We start from the raw sequence: 21,441 nt of genomic DNA on the forward strand, positions 1-21,441 counted from the left end.
CATTTCCTCGGCTGACAGGGAGTCTGGACGGCACGCTCTGAGAGGGAGGGCGAGTCTGTCCCTGCTCAGCCTTGTTCCCCAATGCCCAAGGCAGAGGCCCGAAAAACAGTCGTTGAGTGATGAGTCAACACGTGAGGTGTTTGGGCATGTCTTACATTTATTCAGTTGGTGCCCGTGAGAATGTGGCTCACGAGGCCCAAAGGGAAGGGGGCAGAGCCCTGTTAGGAAGGAGCTAGAAATTAGGCCAGGTTGAGTTGGCAAACATACCTGCTTTGATCAGAACTGTCCTGATTGGCTAAAGACGCTGAGCTCTCCAGTGACTGTGGACGCACAGAGCCAAATCCCTCCTTTTAAAGATCCCGAATGTGACAGATGTCAGGCATTGGTTTGCTCAGGCCTGGGTGCCTGTCTGTTCTCAGGGGAGCAATCTGATTTCTCCCATGGGGTGTTGTTGAGACTTGCCCGTCCCTTTTGGGGACCGCCATGGCGTGTGCGGGAGGACTGCACACGTCACTCGTGGCTGACGAGGGTCCTGGGTGCTTCGACCAAGGTTATAAACGGCGGGAGAATATTTACGACGGCTTCAACGTTTCTCCTTCAGGCCTAAGGAACAGCAATGTGTTCTAGGGCAGGGAAGGCCAGATGCTACCGCGGTCACTTACGATCCCGCGAACAACCCTGTGACCCTGGGTCGCGAGCACACTCGTTCTTTCCCCTGGGAACCAGCTCCACGGCTCCAAGCGACGCGACCAGACCAGCGCCCAGGTGGAGCCGAAACAAAGCTTCTCGGATCTGACTTTCTGACGCTGGCTCCTGTTTGGGCAGGGGGGAGGGAAAGAAGGGAAGAAAATGTGATGTGTGCTCTCGTGCCGGTATGGCCCAATTTGGAAACCTGCAGATCTGTTTGATTTCGACTGGGGGAGAGAAGACAGCGTTTGAAGTTATTTTGGTTCTTCTGGGCAGAAATCACACGCTACACCTCACAAATTCGACAATTTCATAGAGCCGTAGTCAAGCGTGTGAGTTACAATTTTATTCATTCCATTTATTCAGTGAGTCAGGCTCTGACAGGGGGTTGATTTGTTGTTTAATATTTGGGGGGGATTATTTTGGTATATTTGCAACGTGTTTACTTAAATACTGGGTGTTAAATGAGATGTTTTCGTTTGTTTTGATAGGTACTTATAAAGGCAACGTACAGCATTTCACACTTACACAGCGCTTTCCGAGTCCTCCGCACGGCACGGGCACTCGAGAATGACTACCCTGTGTGTTTGGGAAGTGCCAGCCTCACTCCGCCCAGAGAAAAGCAGGACTTGAGCCGTGGTGTTCAGCCACCAAGCCCAGACCCGAGCGAAAGGGGCTCGACCCACATCTTGGGCTCTGGATATCGCACTAGGACCCAAGATTGTGGGCAGCAGCAAAGAGCCCAGAGGAGGAAATGGATTCTTCTTGCTTGTTTTATGGTCCTCAGGGTGTTACCATAACAGCATGGATTCTTTCATGAACTCAGCGGAACATATGGGGAACCTATACTTAGCTTGTCATTTCAAGCCCTTCCTCCCCCACACACAGCTCCCCCCCACCCCGCCCAGGAGTCCTCAATATGGTACCAGTTCTGTAGATTAAAAAACAAAAAAAATGCTCCATTGGGTGAAGCATCCTTTTGTCTTGGCCCACGGGACAGCGGCGATGTGTCCTGAACTTTGATTCGAGTTGCAGTTGACCGCAAAAATGCCAAGTGGACCCTGTTCCGGGGATGGCTAGCCTATCAGCCACGGCAGGAACAGCCAGCCACCGCGTCTGAACCTGGTGCGCAGCCACCAGAACAGGGATGGCTTTGGCCGAAGACGGCGACAAAATGTGCAAAACAAAGAGACGGCACAAGGCAGTCTTTAAAAATAGTCCTAAGTGTCAAAACAGACCAAACGAGAATGTGCTTCTCTGCCTAAAAATAGACAGTGTTCAAGGGTGGGCTTCAAATAGGAGATCATCTCTCTGCTCTTTTAACTCTGATCTTTAAGGGCCTGAGATCTGATTTTTATAAACGAGAAAGCCAGTCGCTAGGCACATGCTTCCAACATGCACAGTAAGTGACGGAAGCTCCCCGGTGTGGCTCCGGGAGGGATATTAGGCAGCATCGCTCTGAAAGAGTATTGCCAAACCATCAGCTGTTCTTTTAGCATCTAAGTCATTTCTAGGATGGCACAAGTCCAAGTCTCATTCGTTAAGACAGCAGAAATCTATAAACACCTGCATGTAATTGATTAGTAAGTTGGGGTTTCTTTAACTGGCTGTTTATTCCTCTGTTCAAAACAACGCACTAAAACAAAGAACCAACAATGGCAAGTCATTGACATTGTGCCAAGTTATTAGAGACTTTTATTTCGGTAAAGTGGGTTATTGTACTTGGGGAGTTCACCTGAGTCCCTGAGGGCTCCCCTTCCATTAAAGTGCTGTGTCCTTTGTTCTTGGTTCACCGGATTGAGGCCTTAAGGTGAGGTCGTGGGACAGTGGTATTTACATTTTATGTAGAAAACAATTAAATGAGAAAAGACTGGGTTTAAGAGCCAGTTCTCTAATTTGTGTTTTTGTCGATGGTAAACATACCCCCCCCCCATTCTTCAATCCCCAAGAGCAGAGGCTGATCTTCCCCCATCGCTGTGTCCCTCCTTCACCCAATCGCAGATATGGTTCTGCAAACCTTTTTCGTGAGTTTGTGAATTTCATCTCTAGCACACTGAGTTTGGGGTAACTCCTGTTGGCGATTGTTGGTGTTTGGGCAGAGAGAGGCGAGGCGAGGCAGGAGTGAGGCAAGTGAGGGTTTGTGGGGGCACCTGGGAGTAGGGGTGGGGGGAGAGGAAATGGGAGGAAATTCATCCCACATCAGGCTCCTTGTTGACAGCATGGAGCCTGCTTCGGATTCTCTGTCTCCCTCTCTCTGCTCTCCCCTCACCCCCTCAAACACTTAAAAAAAAAAAAACCCACACCTTTGTACAGATCTATACTGCTTTCAAAATAAAATTTTTAAGGGGTAATTACACATCCTTTTCAAACACATAAAACAGTTACAAAAACCGACCAATGCGTTAAGCCACAACACTTTCAACCTTTCCGTAAGCAAAAATTATACAGATCTTAATTACTGACCACAACGCAAAAATTAATCAGTTAATGAAATACAGACCATGAAAAATAACAAAAGAATTAACGGAAAAATATAGTCCTTTTTAAAAAGTTTTTATTTATTTACTTTGAGAGAGAACATGCTTGTGCGTAAGCAAGCGGGGGAGGGGCAGGGAGAAAGAGAATCCCAAGCAGGCTCAGAGCCTGACTCCGGCCTTGAACTCACGAACTGTGACATCATGATTGGAGCCAAAATCAAGAGTTGAATGCTCAACCAACTGAGCCACCCAGGCACCCCACAGAAAACATACTTCGTACTAATTCTTGGGCGAAACAAGAAAATGACAAGCTACTTGAAAATGGATGTACTGGCGTGCTTTGTCGAAGATTAATTGACCACAGAGTTGTGGGTTCATTTCTGGTTTTTCTATTCTGTTCCATTGATCTGTGTGTCTGAGAGGCAAACCAAGAAACAGACTCTTAACTCTAGAGAACAAAGTGGTGGTTACCAGGGGGGAGGCGAGCAGGGGGAATGGTGGAACGGTGATGGGGACTAAGGACCGCACTTGCTGTGATGAACACCGGGTGTCGTACAGGAGCGTTGAATCACCACGCTGTACGTCTGAAACCAATATTACCCTGTATATTAACTGGAATGTAAATAAAAACTTTTTTAACAAGGGGGAAACAAGGTAAAAAAATAATAAAAATAAAATTAACAATAAGTAGAGGAGCATGATGTGTCTACAAAGTGGCATTGGAAAGAAATTGCCTTGCCTACATTTACAAGAAAACAGGAAAGGCTGCAAATAATTGAGTTATGCTTTCACCTGGAGAAGCTAGGAAAAATAAAAATAAGCCCAAGAACAGAATACATAAACAGGAAAGCATAAATTAGTAAGATCAAAAGCAAACAGCAGCGGCGAAAATGTAGATTCGGTAAACAGAGCAAAGACACGTGACCAACATTTAACGTGTGGAAGGACAGGATGTAACTTTGAAGCATTAGAGAGAATAACTAGATTAAATACCCAAAATTCAAAAATCCATATGAAACAGATGATTTCCTCTACAAATAACAGCAACCAAATTTAGATGGGGACCCCTGGCTGGCTTAGTTGGAGGGGTGGGCAACTCTTGATCTCGGGGTCGTGAGTTTGAGTCCCACGTTGAGTGTGGAGATTACTAAAAACAAATAAATAAGCTTTTTAAAAAAGTGGCCACAATTAGAGAAAAAGAAAAAAAGGCAGAGAAGATACAGACTAATTTCTATAAAATACATTGCAAAGATGTTCAAGGATCAGGATCTGGACCTGAAAACTGCACCAGGTCTAGGAGATTTAGTAGCAAATTCTATAGACACTTGCAATTTGTACAAGCAGTGTCAGGGCATAGTAAAAATAGATTTTAAAATCCTTTCAAAAATGGCATATCATCGGGGCGCCTGGGTGGCGCAGTCGGTTAAGCGTCCGACTTCAGCCAGGTCACGATCTCGCGGTCCGTGAGTTCGAGCCCCGCGTCGGGCTCTGGGCTGATGGCTCAGAGCCTGGAGCCTGTTTCCGATTCTGTGTCTCCCTCTCTCTCTGCCCCTCCCCCGTTCATGCTCTGTCTCTCTCTGTCCCAAAAATAAATAAATGTTGAAAAAAAAAATGGCATATCAAATCCCCAATTTATCAAAAGAATAATACATCATATCAGAAACAACCAACTACAGTTTGTCTCTAGGAATGCTAGAGCGGTTCACCATTAGAAAATCCATGGATATACTTTATTACACTCACAGATTAATACGGAAAATGTATATAATCATCTCAATAGGTGCCAAAACGTCATTTGCTAAAATGTCACCCCGTATATTAACAAGAAGAATCATAACAAAGTTGGGGCGCCTGGGTGGTTCAGTTGGTTAAGCATCCAACTCCTCATTTCTGCTCAGGTCACGATCTCACGGTCGTGAGATCGAGCCCTGCGTGGGGCTCGGCGCTGAGCTTGCTCGGGATTCTCTCTCTTCCTCTCTCTCTCAAAGTGAATGAATGAATGAATGAATGAATAAACAGACATTAAAAAAAAAAAACTACAACAAGCTCTTAGAATTATTTCATAGTCTCAAAGGAGGTCCTAAGCAACGCATGAAATCCAGAAGCCATCAAATAGGAGATTCATACATCCTATCACACGAAAATATATGCAGAACTAAAAATATCGTGCATACCACACCTGTGCAAGATGTTAACCATAGGAGAAACCGTGGTAGGTGAGGAAGGGGGGAGAGTGGGTGTATGGGAACTGCATACTTCCCATCCGATTTTCCTGTAAGCCTAAAACTGCTCAAAGTCTATTAATTAAAAATACGTACAGTAACAACGAGGGAAGAACCAACACACTAGATAAAACACTCGCAACACATTTGATACAAAAGCCTCCATATCTTAATACATCAAGAACCGGGGGTGCCTGGGTGGCTCAGGCGGTTAAGTGTCGCGGTCCGTGAGTTCAAGCCCTGCATCAGGGCTGCATGGAGCCTGTTTGGGATTCTCTCTCTCCTCTCTCTGCACCTCCCCTGCTTGCTCTCTCTCTCTCTCTCTCTTTCAAAATAAATAAACTTAAAAAAAAAAAAAGAAATCATACAAATAATTGAAGAGTAAGACAAAAGAACCAATAGGAAAACTAGTGAAAGATGCAGGAAAACAGTTCACAGCAAAAGAAACACCAATGGCTTTTCTTTTTTTTAAATTTTTTTTTCAACGTTTATTCATTTTTGGGACAGAGAGAGACAGAGCATGAACGGGGGAGGGGCAGAGAGAGAGGGAGACACAGAATCGGAAACAGGCTCCAGGCTCTGAGCCATCAGCCCAGAGCCTCACTCGGGGCTCGAACTCACGGACCGCGAGATCGTGACCTGGCTGAAGTCGGACGCTTAACCGACTGCGCCACCCAGGCGCCCCACCAATGGCTTTTCAATAGCCACACACACACAAGAGATGCAAATCAAAATACAATGCCAGTTTTGTTTTGTTTTGTTTTGTTTTTTAGCTAACAAATGGGTAAATATCGAAAAAAAACTTTGGCTGTGCAAGCGTGTGGGAAACAGAAGCACCCGTATCTTGTATCTTGTTAATGAAGTTGTAAGCTGGAGCATAGCCCCTTTTAGAAAATTTGATCTTAAGATATTTTAAATGTAACGTAAACTAAAATTTAAAATCCACGTGTTCTTCGGTTGAACGAGTTTATTTTTATGAATTCTACCACGTAGAAGTGCTTGGAGATGGCTGCAAATACCTACCTATCAAGGTGTTTATAGGAGGAAAAGACAGAAAAATGCATAAATGCCCATCAAAAGATTCCGGGAGCACGACGCACCCGTGTAATGAAATGCCAGGCAGCCGCGCTTAACAAAAGAAGTAGGTTTGTAGGTACTGATACTTACTTTGAAACTTCAAAGACACATTCGTAAGTGCAGTTGTTAGTGGAACAGCAGAAACCAACAGTGGAACGGTGTCTGCCATTGATGTTTGTTAAAGGGTGTGAGAGAGAGAGAGAGAGAGGGAGAAGGAGAGGGAGAGGGAGAGGGAGGGAGAGAGAGGATCTATACAGGCTGCCTGGAAACATAGGCACATAAAAAAAAGTGTCAGTAGGGCTGACCCTGGGAGGAAAACTGGGGACTGAAGTCAAGGATATCAGGGAAACCGTATTTCATTGTTTAATTCTCTTTTTCCCATGTACATACTTTACATGGACTTAAAAAAATATATCTTAGGGGGAAAAAAACAGGAAATAAAGAATAAGAGATCATTCTGGGTGGCTCCGTCAGTTAAGTGTTGGACTCTCGATGTGGGCTCAGGTCGTGATCTCACCGTTCGTGAGATCAAGGCCCGCATCGGGCTCTGTGCTGACCCTGCAGAGCCTGCTTGGGATTCTCTCTCCCTCTCTCTCTCTGCCCTTCCCTCATTCACGGGCATGTGAATGCTCTCTCTCTCTCTCTCTCTCTCTCTCTCAAAATAAATAATAAATTTAAGAAAAATGAGATGATTCTTAACTAGATAGAGATTATCTATCTAAAACCTACAGCAATAGTCAGACTTCAGAGTGGCACATTAGAAGCAGCCTGGTTAAGTTCAAAATAAGGACTATCTGTGCTAATATTCAAATTGTGCCTGATGCAAAACCAGGGGGCGGGGGGAAATGTATAAATGGTATCAATGACATAAATTACCATTTTCACGAGCGATATAATTGTCTGCATAGAAAATCCAAGAAAATCAAAAAAAAAAAAAAAAAAAAAAAGGGCGCCTGGGTGGCTCAGTCTGTTAAATGGCCGACTTCGGCTCAGGTCATGATCTCGCGGTCTTGAGTTCGAGCACTGCTTTGGGCTCTGTGGTGACACTTCAGAGCCTGGAGCCTGCTTCGGATTCTGTGTCTCCCTCTCTCTCTGCCCCTCCTCCCTCAGGCTCTGTCTCTCTCTCCTTCAAAAATAAATAAACATCAGAAAAAATTAAAAAAAAAAAGAAAGTTATAGAGCATTATGGGCTGTATAACAGTTTATGTTCAAAATGTATATGTAGTCATACATTATAAGTGCGCAGAATAAAAACAAATGGTTAACTTACTTCTGGGGACAGGACAAGGATTGGAGATGTGATGAAATCAAGGGGGACTTCTGGTTCCTCTGTATTGTTTGAACTTTCAAAAGAAAAATAGAATCATATATTAATTACATAATTTTTAAAACTTCACCCAAAGGTAATGTGGCAATTTTAAAGTTCCTTCAAATACATTTTTTGTTCAAAATCCTTTCATTTACAGTGTGTGTATCTTCGCATATCTTTATTTTATAAGGACTTGAATGTTTTTCAACCTTATTAAAAAACAGAAATATTTTCAAGGTGGGGAGTGATAACATAACAACATAATGATATGATGATAACGTAATCTGTAGCTTTTCTCGTTTCTCAACATAAGGACTTTAGTCTCTGTTTATCACTGCAAGAGTACTTCACCTCCACGTAAGGCGTATACAATCTCTAACCTCTAATGTAAATCCTATTTCAACTAGTGGTGCTGGACTGGAAAACACATGCTTTTAGAATGTCCAGGGCGATACCAATATTACAAAACTCATCCACAATCTTCTGGAAGGATTTAGGGCTCCCGTGAAGAACCAAAAATTTGTCAATAGTGAAACTTACTTTGGGATTCTTTTTCAAAAACTCTGTATAGCTTCTCTGAGGAATAAATTTAAAAGAGTTCCATATCTCATTATAATGCTTTGGGAAGCGTCTGAAAATTGGGACCACCACGATTTCTTGACAGACATAAGATATTTGGTTATTTGAAAAGCCATCAAGACAAGATGGGACATAGTCACATGCCCACAGATTGAAATTTCTTGAAACGTGTTGCCTTTTCTCTGGGGAGATCTTCCTACGTCCCAGACCCTGGAGAAGAATTATAAGAAGATTAGGAGAAAAATATTCAAAGTCAAAGAGTTCTGAAGTCTTTAATAAAACCAGCTACATGATAGCCTATGTCTTAATACACAACATGGCAACCGCTATGAGAGGTATCCTTTACCAACCTATAAATCAACACCGAAAGCATGCTGGTGGAGTTTCGTTATTGTTCTCGTAACCTTCCACTTCCACCAATGGATTTACTTGCCAAGGGGATTGGTCTTCTAGAGACATAGAGGGCAGAACCAGAGAGACCACAGCTGGAAACAGCCTATTAGCCAGCCTAGACTCCCAGGCACCCCAGTCAGGTTCTCTGCACCCAGGTGGCACCTCAGTGAATCTGCCTCTGGCTGCATCCCAGCCTTCAATGGGGTAGATGGTTCTCACTCCGAGGGAAGCTGAACTCTTTCCCACTCAGGAAGCAACACCCTTGGGGGTCTGCCCACAGGATTCCTCATTAACTCTCAGGACCTCACATGCGAACCTGAGAATTACTCTGTATTCAGAATTGTGCTTTCGATCTGACCCATAATTAGAAGAAAACACTATGCTTCGACAAAAGACTAGAAGGAAACGGACATGAGATTGCCCAGACTTTACATTATAGATCGTCCTGGACTCAGGATGGAGTGACATCCGATAAACCCACGGGAAGCTGAAAAAAATCACACAGGGACCCTCTGTAGCAAAGTGAGTTTGTTGTTTCATAAGGACCAGTGTCATTCAGAGTGACAGCAGGTGGCACCCTCAATTTAGGGTAATTGGAAGAGAGTTTAGTAACGGGACTATTTGTGGGGAACCTCACGGGGACAGTGTAGAGGCTCCAGATCCAAGGGGTTTGAGGAGGAATGTAGTCCCCATAGATGTGTCCCTGGTGCTGGGGCAGAGAGAACGGGAGAGGCTGGTTCTAGAGACACGAAGGGAAGACGCTGCCCGAGCACCTTTCTAACAAGGTACTTGCCGAGAGTCCAGGAAAAAAAGTGAAGTAAAATAAAAGAAAGAGACAAAATGAATAGGAGAAAGGGGTACAAGGACAGCAACAAGTAAAGCTTGTAATTAAGTCTAACTACTTGCCGGGAATACCAACAGGAGCCCTAATCCTTCCAGAAGATTGTTGAGGTGTCGGTTAAGCATCTGACTCTTGATCTCAGCTCAGGTCATGATCTCACGGCCTGTGAGTTCAAGCCCCACGTCGGCCTCTGTGCTGACAGCACAGAGCCTGCTTGGGATTCTCTCTCACCCTCTCTCTCTCCGCCCCTCCCTGCTCTCTCTCTCTAAAAAAATAAAAAAAAAATGAAAAAAAATGAAAAAATGAAAAAAAATGTAAACACGTCTAAATACTTGCTGATAATGTAACTATGAAAAATTGAAATATATTGAAACTTCAGGTAAGAATCCACAAAAAGGAAGGAATGGAGGGGGAAGGAAGGGGGGGGAGAGAGAAACAAATCTGGAACTGAAATTTGCAGGATTTCAATTTGATAGCTGTGAAACCCAGGAGGTGCCACTTAACATTATCCCATGAAAATGGCACCTCCGTGAGTTGGGACAGCACAGTCTGGCCACTAAAGTGAGGAAGGTCAGTACGTTGAAGAACTTGCCATACCCTTGGGGGCTGGGAGTTGGGGGGTAACTATAGATATTACATTTTATATTCATAGGGTAATATAATATCAATGTATTTCTTAAACATTTATAGTTAAGGGTAGCCACTGGTAGACAATAGAAACCAGTGAGCAAATAAATTCAATCTAGCTAAGTCAGGAGAGGGACAAATTAAAAGAAACAAGGTGCAAACATGGTAAATAGGAAACAGACAATGAAACAACAGAAACAAAACCCAAAACATAAATTATCATAACAATTTGAATGGATGGAATTCTTATACAAAGAAACAATAACTTAGATTTAAAAAAAAATGCTCTATTCTTTTTATAATTAAAAAAATACAGGGGTGCCTGGGTGGCTCAGTCGGTTAAGCGTCCGACTTCGGCTCAGGTCATGATCTCACGGTTCGTGAGTTCAAGCCCCGCGTCGGGCTCTGTGCTGACAGCTCAGAACCTGGAGCCTGCTTGGATTCTGTGTCTCCCTCTCTCGCTGCCCCTCCTCTGCTCTTGCTCTGTCTCTCTCTGTCTTTCAAAAATGAATAAACATAAAAAAAAAACTTTTTTAAAAAATACAAATTGACTAAAAAGTAAAAGACAAAGAAATAAACCATAATGTAAGTAATGAATGTTAGCAATAGGAAAGTAATAGTGTTTGCTAGGAATTTACCCAAGGGATACAGGAGTGCTGATGCATAGGGGCACTTGTACCCCAATGTTTGTAGCAGCACTTTCAGCAATAACCAAATTATGGAAAGAGCCTAAATGTCCATCAACTGACGAATGGATAGAGAAGATGTGGTTTATATATACAATGGAATACTGCTTGGCAATGAGAAAGAATGAAATCTGGCCATTTGTAGCAACGTGGATGGAACTGGAGGGTGTTATGCCAAGTGAAATAAGTCAGGCAGAGAAAGACAGATACCATGATTTCACTCATAAGTGGATCCCGAGAAACTCAACAGAAGACCAGGGGAGAGAGGAAGGGGGAAAAAAAAGGTTACAGAGAGGGAAGGAGGCAAACCATAAGAGACTCTTAAATACTGAGAATAAACAGGATTGATGGGGGGGTGGGGAAGAGGGGAAACTGAGGATTGATGGGGGGTGGGCATGGAGGAGGGCACCTGTTGGGATGAGCACAGGGTGTTGTATGGAAACCAATTTGACAATAAATTATTAAAAAAAAAAAAAAAGGAAAGCAATAGTGGCAAAGCTAATATTGCAATTCAGAATTCATGCCTAAAAACATTAAAGTATGTAAAAGATGCTTCGTATTGATAAATAAGAGCCACCAAGAACATAAAATATTCATGAATTATTATGCAGAAAAATATGATATTAAACTATATAAGGTTGAAAGAATTACATAAGCTTAAAAAAATTTAGAAACTCAAGAATAATCTTAGAAGGAAAAATTGACAAATGAAGACAAAAATTAAGAACAGGTTATGAAGGATTTGAATAACATAATTAATGGCCTTAATAAAATTAAGAATTTTGCAACCAACTTTGTAAACACCCATGAAATTTTTGTTAAAATCAATCATGTACAAGATAACAAAGATAATCTTTATAATTCAAAATTCAGGGGCGCCTGGGTGGCTCAGTCGGTTAAGCGGCCGACTTCGGCTCAGGTCATGATCTCGCGGTGCGTGAGTTCGAGCCCCGCGTCGGGCTCTGTGCTGACAGCTCAGAGCCTGGAGCCTGTTTCAGATTCTGTGTCTCCCTCTCTCTGACCCTCCCCCGTTCATGCTCTGTCTCTCTCTGTCTCAAAAATAGATAAACGTTAAAAAAATTTTTTAAAGAAAAAAAAAGAAACAAAATTCATATTCTATAGAACTTATATAAACCATAGAACTAGATATTAGCAACAGAAGTTGATCTGAAAAAATTCTAGCTACGTAGAAAATTCAAAACATTCTTCTAAATTATTTTTAGAGCTAAAAATTAAATCATAGACTATTTGGAAGCAAGTAATGATGAAACTCTAGTTTAAAAACATGTTCAGATGTAGCCAAAGCAATAATCTAAGGAAAATTCCTAGTTTTAGTAGGTTTACTAACAAAAACAGTTGCAAGTATATGAATTAAACACGCAACCAAAACAGATATAAAAGAACAGCAAACTGAGAGTATTTTAGGAGATGTTACACCAACAGATTTGGAAACAAATACATTTTAGACACGTGTCAACAAAATCTACTCAAGAAGAAATAGAAAGTTGGGGAGCACCTGGCTGACTCGGTTGGTGGAGTGTGTGACTTTGACCTCGGGGTTGTGAGTTCAAGCCCCACACTGGGTGTAAAGATTACTTAAAAATAAAATCTTAACAATGCACCTGGGTGGCTCAGTCGGTTCAGCATTTGACTTTTGATTTTGGCTCAGGTCATGACCTCACAGTCATGAGAGGCTGTGAGATTGAATCAGGGATTCTCTCCCTCTCCCTCTCCCTCTGCCACTCCCCTACTCAAATGCTCTCTAAATAAGTAAATAAATAAATAAACCCTTAAAAATTAAAAAAAAATAGACAGTTTTAATAGATTAATAATCAATGGAGAAATTAAAAAGGGAAAACAGTACAAAAAACCAAAAACTGAAAACGTTCTCAAACTCAAATAATTCTATGGGCAAATTCTACCTAAACCTCGTTAAACTGAAATTCCACACTTTATATAAACCATCCCAGAATGTAGAGGAAGTTGGAAAGCTTCCAGTGTTTTCTATGAGACTAACATAGCTCTGATAGAATATATGTGGTACAATCCTGTTTGTATCATTAACAGCATATACGCTTATATGTGTATATTTGCATGTGAATTGCAAAAATTTCTCAAATTTTGCCCACCAAACCATTAACTGTGAGTCCTCAAGGTAGGATTGTGAGGAGGGAAAGTAAGAGTGCAAATTTTTAAGCAAATTTATTTAATTCTGTGTTCTTTGAAAGTTGTAAAGGACATCTGTTACTTTGATAATTTAAAAAATGATGTTAAACATTCCATTTAGAGAGTCAGGCAGAGTGGGTATTCTCGCTCTGTGTTCAACACTCTGCCAGGGAAAACCAGATTCTTTTTTAGGTTAAACCACTTCAATTTAGCTTAAAGATGGTAGCCTGGAGGAAAAAGTAATTTCGGGCAAGCTTTTTGGCATCACCGTTCTCAGGTTCCTCATCTCTAGATCGGGGATGATAAGAGTAATTAGCCAGCAATGTTGTCGTGATGGTTCAATGAGATCGTAGGAGATGCTAGCACAGGGCAAATGCTTTACAAATGGTGGGTATTATTAACGTCATCGTCGTCATCATCATGGACTTTCAGAGTTGGTAAAGAGGCTCAGAGATCACGTGATCCAACCCTACACTTCCGCTGTGTTAACCCTCCCCTGCCTACTTTGACAGCCCCGTGGCCACATGAGCACTGCAAATGTGGGTCTTCTAAACTCAGAGATGCCACAAGAATAAAACACAAAACCGGATTTTAAAGACTTCGCTTGGGGAATGTAAAATATCTCATGAGTAATGTTTACATTGATTACATGTCGAACGGATCACTTGGGGAATTATCGAGTTAAATAAAATACATCAGTAAAATTAACGTCACCTCTTTTTTGCTCCACGGGGCTACTAGAACCTTTCCAGTCGCGTGTGCCGCTCACAACATATAGGTTTCCACGGCACGGTGCTGTGTTAACCACCACTACGTGCTCTCAGACTTTATTTTCTCCGCTGAGGGCAACTCACCCCCTCTAGGGGAAAGACAACTCCAGTTATGGGAAGTGCTTTGTACTTTGTAAGCTCGCCTCCCTCTGACCTGCCCCGGGGGGGCTTGGTTCTGTCCACCAGAGACACACCTGGGAAACCCCTCTTTCCCGTTACAGACCTTCCCACGAAAGCTCGCGAATGGGGCAGTTCATACTTTGAGAAGTGTGAGGTGCACACATGACCTTGTTCCCGAGTTGGGGAAAGTCGTCTAGCATCACGTGCTAGAGGCGCTCCCAGTTTTGCTAGTACTCTGGAGGGAAATACTCACAGAGTCAAGGTAGCATCCAGAGCTCTGAGAGCTGTAGCGATTGTCGTGTACGGAGAAGGGGAAGTTGTTATCTACCGCTTGCTAGAAGAGATTGGGAAGGAGTGGGAAAAAAAGACACATCAGAACCCCAGCGTGCTGGCAGAACCTGCAGACAGAACTAAACCCATCACCGGAGAGGAGCAGACAGCGCGGGACAGGAGGTCATGGGTGTGCCTGTCAACTCAAGGCTTTAAAAGTCAACCTCATTGGTGACCTTGCGGAAAATCATAAAAATTCTCTTTCAAAACACCCTCTTTGGAGGCAAAGAAGGAAAAGTGTATAAGCTCGTGGAATTGAAAGCTGGAAAGGGACTTTGGAGGCCGTCAAGACCAAAGTTCTTCCTTCCTCTGACCAATAAGGATCCTGGCCCAAGTTGGCTGCGTGAGTTAGCTAAGGGTGAAGTCCACACTGGCTTCTCCCTGAGGCCACTTCGTGCCCCTGAAGTCGCCGGTGAACTGGCCAGGGAGGCAGAACGGGCATGTTAACAATCTGCGAGCTGTAACCAAAGGTGGTGTTTTCCTGTCCACAGAGGAGCCTAACTTGATTATCTGAGCCAGGAGGCAGTTCCTTCTAGGAAGTATTTGGGGTGTCAGAGTGACCAGGATAGGAGGTGGGATGCTACCGGCATTTAAGGACCCAAAGATGATGAAAGAGTAGTTCCTTCCGAGGAAGAATTGACGGGCCAGGAGTGCCCGTGGGTGCCGCCCCCTTGGAGAGCCACAGGGATGCGTGGCCCGGGGCCAGCACTCGGGACTCACCTTCTCTTGAACCTTGTAGATTGGGGGTAGCCTCCCCTCCACTTGCTGAGACACACGTGGGCTGTGGGGTTCTTTCAACATAGCACTCGTGATGGATTCTGGTGTCTTCTGCGTTAGTCCAATCTGAGGGAACTAGAAAACCAGCACAGGCCGTGATTAAAACCAGACACATCTGAACCTCAAAGCCAAGTATCGGGGCTTCCTCTGTAACGTGATCAAAATGCAATTTGGGTGCTTCTGGTGGGCGAAGGAAATGGCGTAATTTTCGTAATTTGCAAGTATTCTTTCCAAGACCAAAAAATATTGTAATGGCCCAAGGCCATCACTGCGGGCTGTTTCAAGTTACCGGGGCCCGCCCCTGCTGTGCTGGAGCCTGGAAATGTTTCTGTGGCCCGGTGAGGGGGGGGTGTGACCTGTGAGCAAAAGCTGATGTGCTCTGAGAAGACAGAAATGGGTTGAGCTCTTTCTTCCTGTCAGGGCGCTCCCCGTACTGGGGCTGAGGACCCAGCCCACGTTCACAGGGGTGAGCCAACCTCCCCCGGTAGGAGGTGGAGGAGAAACATAGCTGACTCTGCCCTGAGAAGGTAGAACGGGAGAGGGGAGAGGGAAAAAATAGGGGACAGGATACAAAGCAAAATAGTAATAATAAAGATTATCTGGGGAGGCTGTTGGCATCTCCCTATGAACAGGAAGGAAGGAAATAGGACGGGGCAGAGGGAAGGCGTCCCAAGAGAGGCCTTGATCCACCCCACAGAGAGTTCTGGGCGCGTGATGGCCTCTCAGAGTCATCCTGAGTTAGGGCGACGGGACTGGGCTTTTCTGCACCCTCATCGATCAGTCACCAGGTGTGGGTTGATCTAGGAAGAGGGGGTGATTTTTGAGGAGGCAGCTCTCTCCAGCCAGGGGTTATCCCTGGGGTCAGAGCACCGAGGCCTTCCAGCAAAGGGAGGAAGCAGAATTTGGTGGCTGGGTCACAGACTGTGGATTCAAAGTTCCCGAGTCCAATCCCGGCTCTCTCTCCTATGAGGTCAGCCCTATGCAAGAGACTTCACTTCTCCACGCCCCAGTCTCCTTGCCTGTAAATTGGAATAATAACACTTCTTTGACAGCGTGGGTGCGATTAAAAGAGAAAGCGCACGCACCAGAGAGTGCTCGATAACCGCTAGCAGGTTGTATCTTTGCTCACAGCTGTCCCCTCCTTGGTCCCCAAACCTACCGCCAGGCCTCAGACCAGTCCTCCTTGCTTTCTGCCGGATTATAAGGAACTTGACCAACACTGCCATTCTCCCTCATGCCTTCTCACGTCACAGCGTACCTGTATACTCAGGTGGCTCCTGTTCCCTGCCTGTGTAAGCGCGTTCAGTACGTTACTGTTTACGTCAAAAGGGGGGGAGATTACGTCCTACATGATGTGTACTTGGTGGGCTGTTCTCGGCAGCAATGAGTAGCACTGGGCTAGGTGACACACAGTGGCCGAGCGGCCTCTGAAACACAGTGCTGAGTGGGAAAAAGAAACAAGCAAAAAAATAATCCATGCACGCAAGACCACAATGCCTAACTTACAGAACACAATGCCTAACTTACAGAACACAATGCCTAACTTACAGAACACAATGCCTAACTTACAGAACACATCCGAATCAAAGAACTCTCAGGAAACACTTTGGAATGACTACACGTGGAGCAAGGAGAGATGGGATGGGGATCAGAGCAGTGCCCGGCCAGTGCCCGCTTTGCCAGCCGGGAGCTAGGGCCCGGCCAGCCAGCAGCCAGCATCAAGGCTCTCTGAAGGAGGAGGAATGGAGGAAGGAAGCAGGAAGGAGGATGACTTTTTCCTCCTATTATGTTCCACTATTTAAACATTTCTTAACTAAATGCATCCATTACATTCTCTTTTTTTCCACAACAAAGATAATCGTATTTGTTTCCGTTTACCGTTGTAACACATACTCATGGTTTAAGAAGATGTGAACATAAAAACGTAAAGCAATCAAATTCCCCTGAACTCAGCGGTGACCATCTTTTTTTTTTTAATGTTTATTTATTTAAATGTTTATTTTTGAGAGAGACAGAGAGACAGAGCACGATCAGGGGAGGGGCAGAGAGAGAGAGACAGAATCTGAAGCAGGCTCCAGGCTCTGAGCTGTCAGCACAGAGCTTGACGTGGGGCTTGAACTCACGAACTATGAGATCGTGACCTGAGCTGAAGTCGGACGCTTAGCCGACTGAGCCACCCAGGCACCCCAGATGGTGACCTTCCTTGGCCTACATCCCCATTACATGCACGTGCAGCCACGGACGTGTAGATGTGTGTGTGTACCTGTGTATAATGTGGCATATCTAGGATCATAGTATACATGCGGTTTCTTTTTTTTTTTTTTTTAATTTTTTTTTTCAACGTTTATTTATTTTTAGGACAGAGAGAGACAGAGCATGAACGGGGGAGGGGCAGAGAGAGAGGGAGACACAGAATCGGAAACAGGCTCCAGGCTCCGAGCCATCAGCCCAGAGCCCGACGCGGGGCTCGAACTCACGGACCGCGAGATCGTGACCTGGCTGAAGTCGGACGCTTAACCGACTGCGCCACCCAGGCGCCCCTACATGCGGTTTCTAAACACCACGAACGCCTCCTTATGGAACAGTCATTTTTGGTGACTTTCTCCCCACCTTTCTGTCACCCCGGATCACAATATTCAATATTCGCGGCTGCGCGCTCACAGACGCAGACACGGCCACCTGCAGAGGAGGTTTCCGTCACTCTACAAACAGCAGACCGTGCGATACGTACCGTTCTGCTCTTTGGTTTCCCACTTAGCAAGATACCCTAGACATTTGCCAAAGTCAACCTATAGGCTTCTAACTCCTTCTGTTATATTTTTTTCATGTCTCAAAACAATTCTTTTTCCAAAGTAAATACAAATAATACAGAGGGCCTCCAGACTCGTAACCTTTCCTTTGTCTCTTCCTCCGGTCTGGCTGTGTCAACATTCCTGTCTGGGCAGCTATGGAAAATCAGGGGTGGGGCTGGGAGGGTGGGAGTTTCTGCAGCATCAGGAACCATCGCTCTCCCCAGCTAAGTGACAACTGATTTAAGTTCATTTGTATTCCGGAAGTCTACGGACTAAATCACTGAGGGGGGGAAAAAAAACACGGCTCTAGCATTTTAATTTTACTCTTTTAAAATATATATTGAATGGTGATAACATGATAGCTGTGACATAAACCCTTCTGTTAGATATTGTAACCGTGAAATACAGCTTTTTAACTAGTTGGCGGTGAAATTTGTGCTGCATTCAATCACGCAACGATTGCAATATTAAACAGGAAGGTGAAAGTGTACGGAGAAAGCCTCTCCTACCCGGCGACAGCCACATTTCAACCAGCAAGGTCAACTGCAAAATGACGGTCACCTCTAATGTGGCAATTACTGTCCTCCCAAATGGGCCGCTGCTGACTCAAAGCCAACAATTTCTTTCATTTCCCCGACTTGTCTGCAAGTTACTTTGGGAAGCTTCAGGATCAGCACTATTCTGTTCATGCTCTTGGGTGCTGGCCGCAGAAGGGCCCCACAGCAAGTGCTCAAGTCAGACCTCGGGAGGCAATGCCTCTAGACCCGAGACCGGGCTCTGGGAAGTCGTGGGATCACAAGAGGAAACGAAACGCTCTCTCTTGCTTTCCCCCATATAGCAGAACCCTGACTCTGTTTGAGGTGGCGTATAAAAAATACCTCCCCGGGGCGCCTGGGTGGCGCAGTCGGTTAAGCGTCCGACTTCAGCCAGGTCACGATCTCGCGGTCTGTGAGTTCGAGCCCCGCGTCGGGCTCTGGGCTGATGGCTCGGAGCCTGGAGCCTGCTTCCGATTCTGTGTCTCCCTCTCTCTCTGCCCCTCGCCCGTTCATGCTCTGTCTCTCTCTGTCCCAAAAATAAATAAACGTTGAAAAAAAAAATTTTTAAAAATACCTCCCCAAACTCCCGTGCAGCAAGCTCAGCCACGTGACCCAAAGAGACGCTAGCGGGGGTCTGCGGGGCGGGGCCCCTGGGATAACTTTGTTTTCCCCCACCAAAGAGACAGACTTAGAGGACAGGTGCCAGGGGTCGTTTTGTTCCTTGACCGTCCCCCCCCATTTACCTGCCTGAGTTGAACAGCCCCACCCCAAGGATAACAGAACAGAGGACCGAAAAAGTCCCGATGACCCCCACGGACGTCTGTACCAGCCCTGAGCTGCCTACTTCTGGATTTGTTGTTGCTCGAGAAATACAAACCCTTATTTATAAGGTGACGACGCTGTAGTCAGCTTTTTATGATAGCCAGGCCAACACAATCCTCATGGGTATTGTAGCTGATAGAACAAAGGGAAGCTAGTCTGAGAAACTTGTATTCTTCTCTTGGAGACTGATGGGTGTTATGTAGTTCATGCTCTTTCCCATTTTACTTTGGCTGCCAGGAATCTCAGTGTCAAATCTGATGATATTATATAAATAGCTGTCATGTAGGCCATATGGCCTGTATGTGTTCTGTATTCTCCCGGTCTCAGCCTCTTCTTCTAAAATATATTCAAACTGATTCTGAATTTTTATTTTTTTATACTTTCCTATTTTATTTTGAATATTTTCCATATATTACTGTAAATCTTTGAAGAATGAAGCAGGGTGTATAAGGAGTAAAAAATATATATGTATATATATATATACACACATTAATACATATAATAGTTAACAAGTAATGAATGGTTACTCTGTTTCCATGAATCCTACTAACCGCTCCATATGAATTGTGTCATTAATCCACACAACAACCCTCTAACCCTGGTGTATACTATGATCCCATTTAACAGACAAAGAGACTGATTTAGAAGGACTAAGCACACAGCAGCGACTGCCTAATGGACGTTCACGAGTGTGCTGAGTGTTTTACACACCAGATTTATTTCATTTAGTCCCCCCGAGAACGCTATGAGAGTCCCACTCGACAGGTGAAGGAACCGAGGCTAGGTGAGGCGATTCCTCAAAAGGGATGTCAGGAGAAGCAACAGAAGAGGGATCTAGACCCAGTTCTGCGAGCTTGGCCACACCCACGTGACCTGAGGAAGGCGAGAGGAGTCCCCATCTTTCTTACCCATCTTCCGTCCTTGTCTAAAGGTGGGTTGAAGCGTCGTCCTCTGACCATTTTCTGCGGGAAGCGGAAGGTGGCTGAGGTTGGCTCCCTTATGTCCCCATTGCCTCGTAAACTCTCTGCATCTGGAAGACGTCCCTCCTCCTGCTCCTGACCCTTGGCCTCTCCTAGAAGGGGAGGTCCAGGGGGACCCACTGTTGCCATAGAATTCCGATGCCCCCATCACAATGGGGGAGGGCTGTGGGTCTTCTAAGCCCTCTGAGGGTTCCTGCACAGGCTACCTGCGGCTGCTCCCCCCAGGCTCCCGGCTGAGGAAGCCCCATTGATGGGTCAGACAAGTGAGGACAACACAGCCTTAAGGAAAAGGCAGGAAGAGCTCGGACAAGGCGAGGGCTGCTGGTCAATGCTTGATGACCAGGTCTCTGGAAGACAGTCCGATTTGTAGTGCTGTGTGGCCAATTTCCATGGTGTAAGTACTTGTACCGTGATTTTTAAGCTAACACCGACGAACATGGAGTTGGGAAGAGATGTGCGCACAGGCTCCAGGCCCCCTCCCTGGGTCAAAGGATTGATCTCCCAGGCTCCCTCCCTCCCAGGCCAGACTTTGGAAGGAGCTGTGTTGTCCTACCTACATCCACTGCTCCCATCAGTCTGGCGGCCCCTGGCTCACGGCTCCAGCCCCTGCTGTTAACAGCGACCTCTCCCAACCCTTTAGGCCTAGGGGTGGGCAAGGCTTTTGGCTCTCGCTGGGCCTTGTCAGCCCCCGAACCCTGCCCACATCTCTCCAAGGACGCTCTTTGTTAGACCGTCTTCTGTCTTGGAATGGGCCACCTGGTTCCTCCTGGGAGGCAGACCAAGGCCAACACAGGCATTGGCCATCACCTCCACTTACAGAAGAGGAGACCGAGTCTCAGACAAGCAGAGGGACTCCGCACAGTCACACAGCCAATACTGAGCCTGAACTAGACCCCCCCCCAGGTACTGAGACCAAGTTCAATGCCAGCAGGAAACAGAGCTCACTTCCTCGACCCGGCCGAATTATTGGGTAGTGCTGATTTGCATAAAACAGGGCCCATCTAAGTGCCTGTCTCTAGGCCACCTTCCGTCTGCCACGCACGTGACGGGGTGGGAGGTGGGGGGAGAGGGGGCACAAGCCCAGAACGTGCCCCTCTGACACCCCACAACCGAGAGGAAAGCAAGAAGGACACAGGAAGCCAAAGACTTCGAGCTTAAAAGTGCCATTTCCAACAGGGTATTTCGTGTGCCTTCACTTGGTCTCCACCAACAGGGCCGAACAGTTTTTAGAAAGGAAATCTCATGTTTAA

General features: G+C 45.3%; 1 protein-coding gene across 3 annotated transcripts; it reads right to left on the reverse strand.

Annotated features, from left to right (window-relative positions):
- Positions 1 to 137: 137 nt before the first annotated feature.
- TEX36 (testis expressed 36) lies at positions 138 to 20,309 on the reverse strand. 3 transcript variants are annotated; one of them, XM_003994511.5, is made up of 6 exons: positions 20,120 to 20,308; positions 15,005 to 15,136; positions 14,208 to 14,288; positions 8,313 to 8,561; positions 7,734 to 7,806; positions 138 to 813 (listed from the first exon to the last, which is right to left on the reverse strand). In XM_003994511.5, the coding sequence occupies exons 1-5, from the start codon at positions 20,168 to 20,170 to the stop codon at positions 7,771 to 7,773; spliced, it is 549 nt and encodes a 182-aa protein (XP_003994560.2). In that variant the 5' UTR covers positions 20,171 to 20,308; the 3' UTR covers positions 138 to 813; positions 7,734 to 7,770. The 3 variants fall into 3 exon arrangements, with proteins under 3 accessions (XP_003994560.2, XP_019669530.1, XP_044896741.1); XM_019813971.3 differs by lacking the exon at positions 8,313 to 8,561 and having other exon boundaries at positions 20,120 to 20,309; XM_045040806.1 differs by lacking the exons at positions 138 to 813; positions 7,734 to 7,806; positions 8,313 to 8,561 and adding an exon at positions 13,900 to 13,923 and having other exon boundaries at positions 20,120 to 20,309.
- Between the last annotated feature and the right edge of the window lie 1,132 nt (positions 20,310 to 21,441).

The sequence above is a fragment of the Felis catus genome, chromosome D2, assembly GCF_018350175.1.
Source record: "Felis catus isolate Fca126 chromosome D2, F.catus_Fca126_mat1.0, whole genome shotgun sequence".
NCBI classification, from domain to species: domain Eukaryota; kingdom Metazoa; phylum Chordata; class Mammalia; order Carnivora; family Felidae; genus Felis; species Felis catus.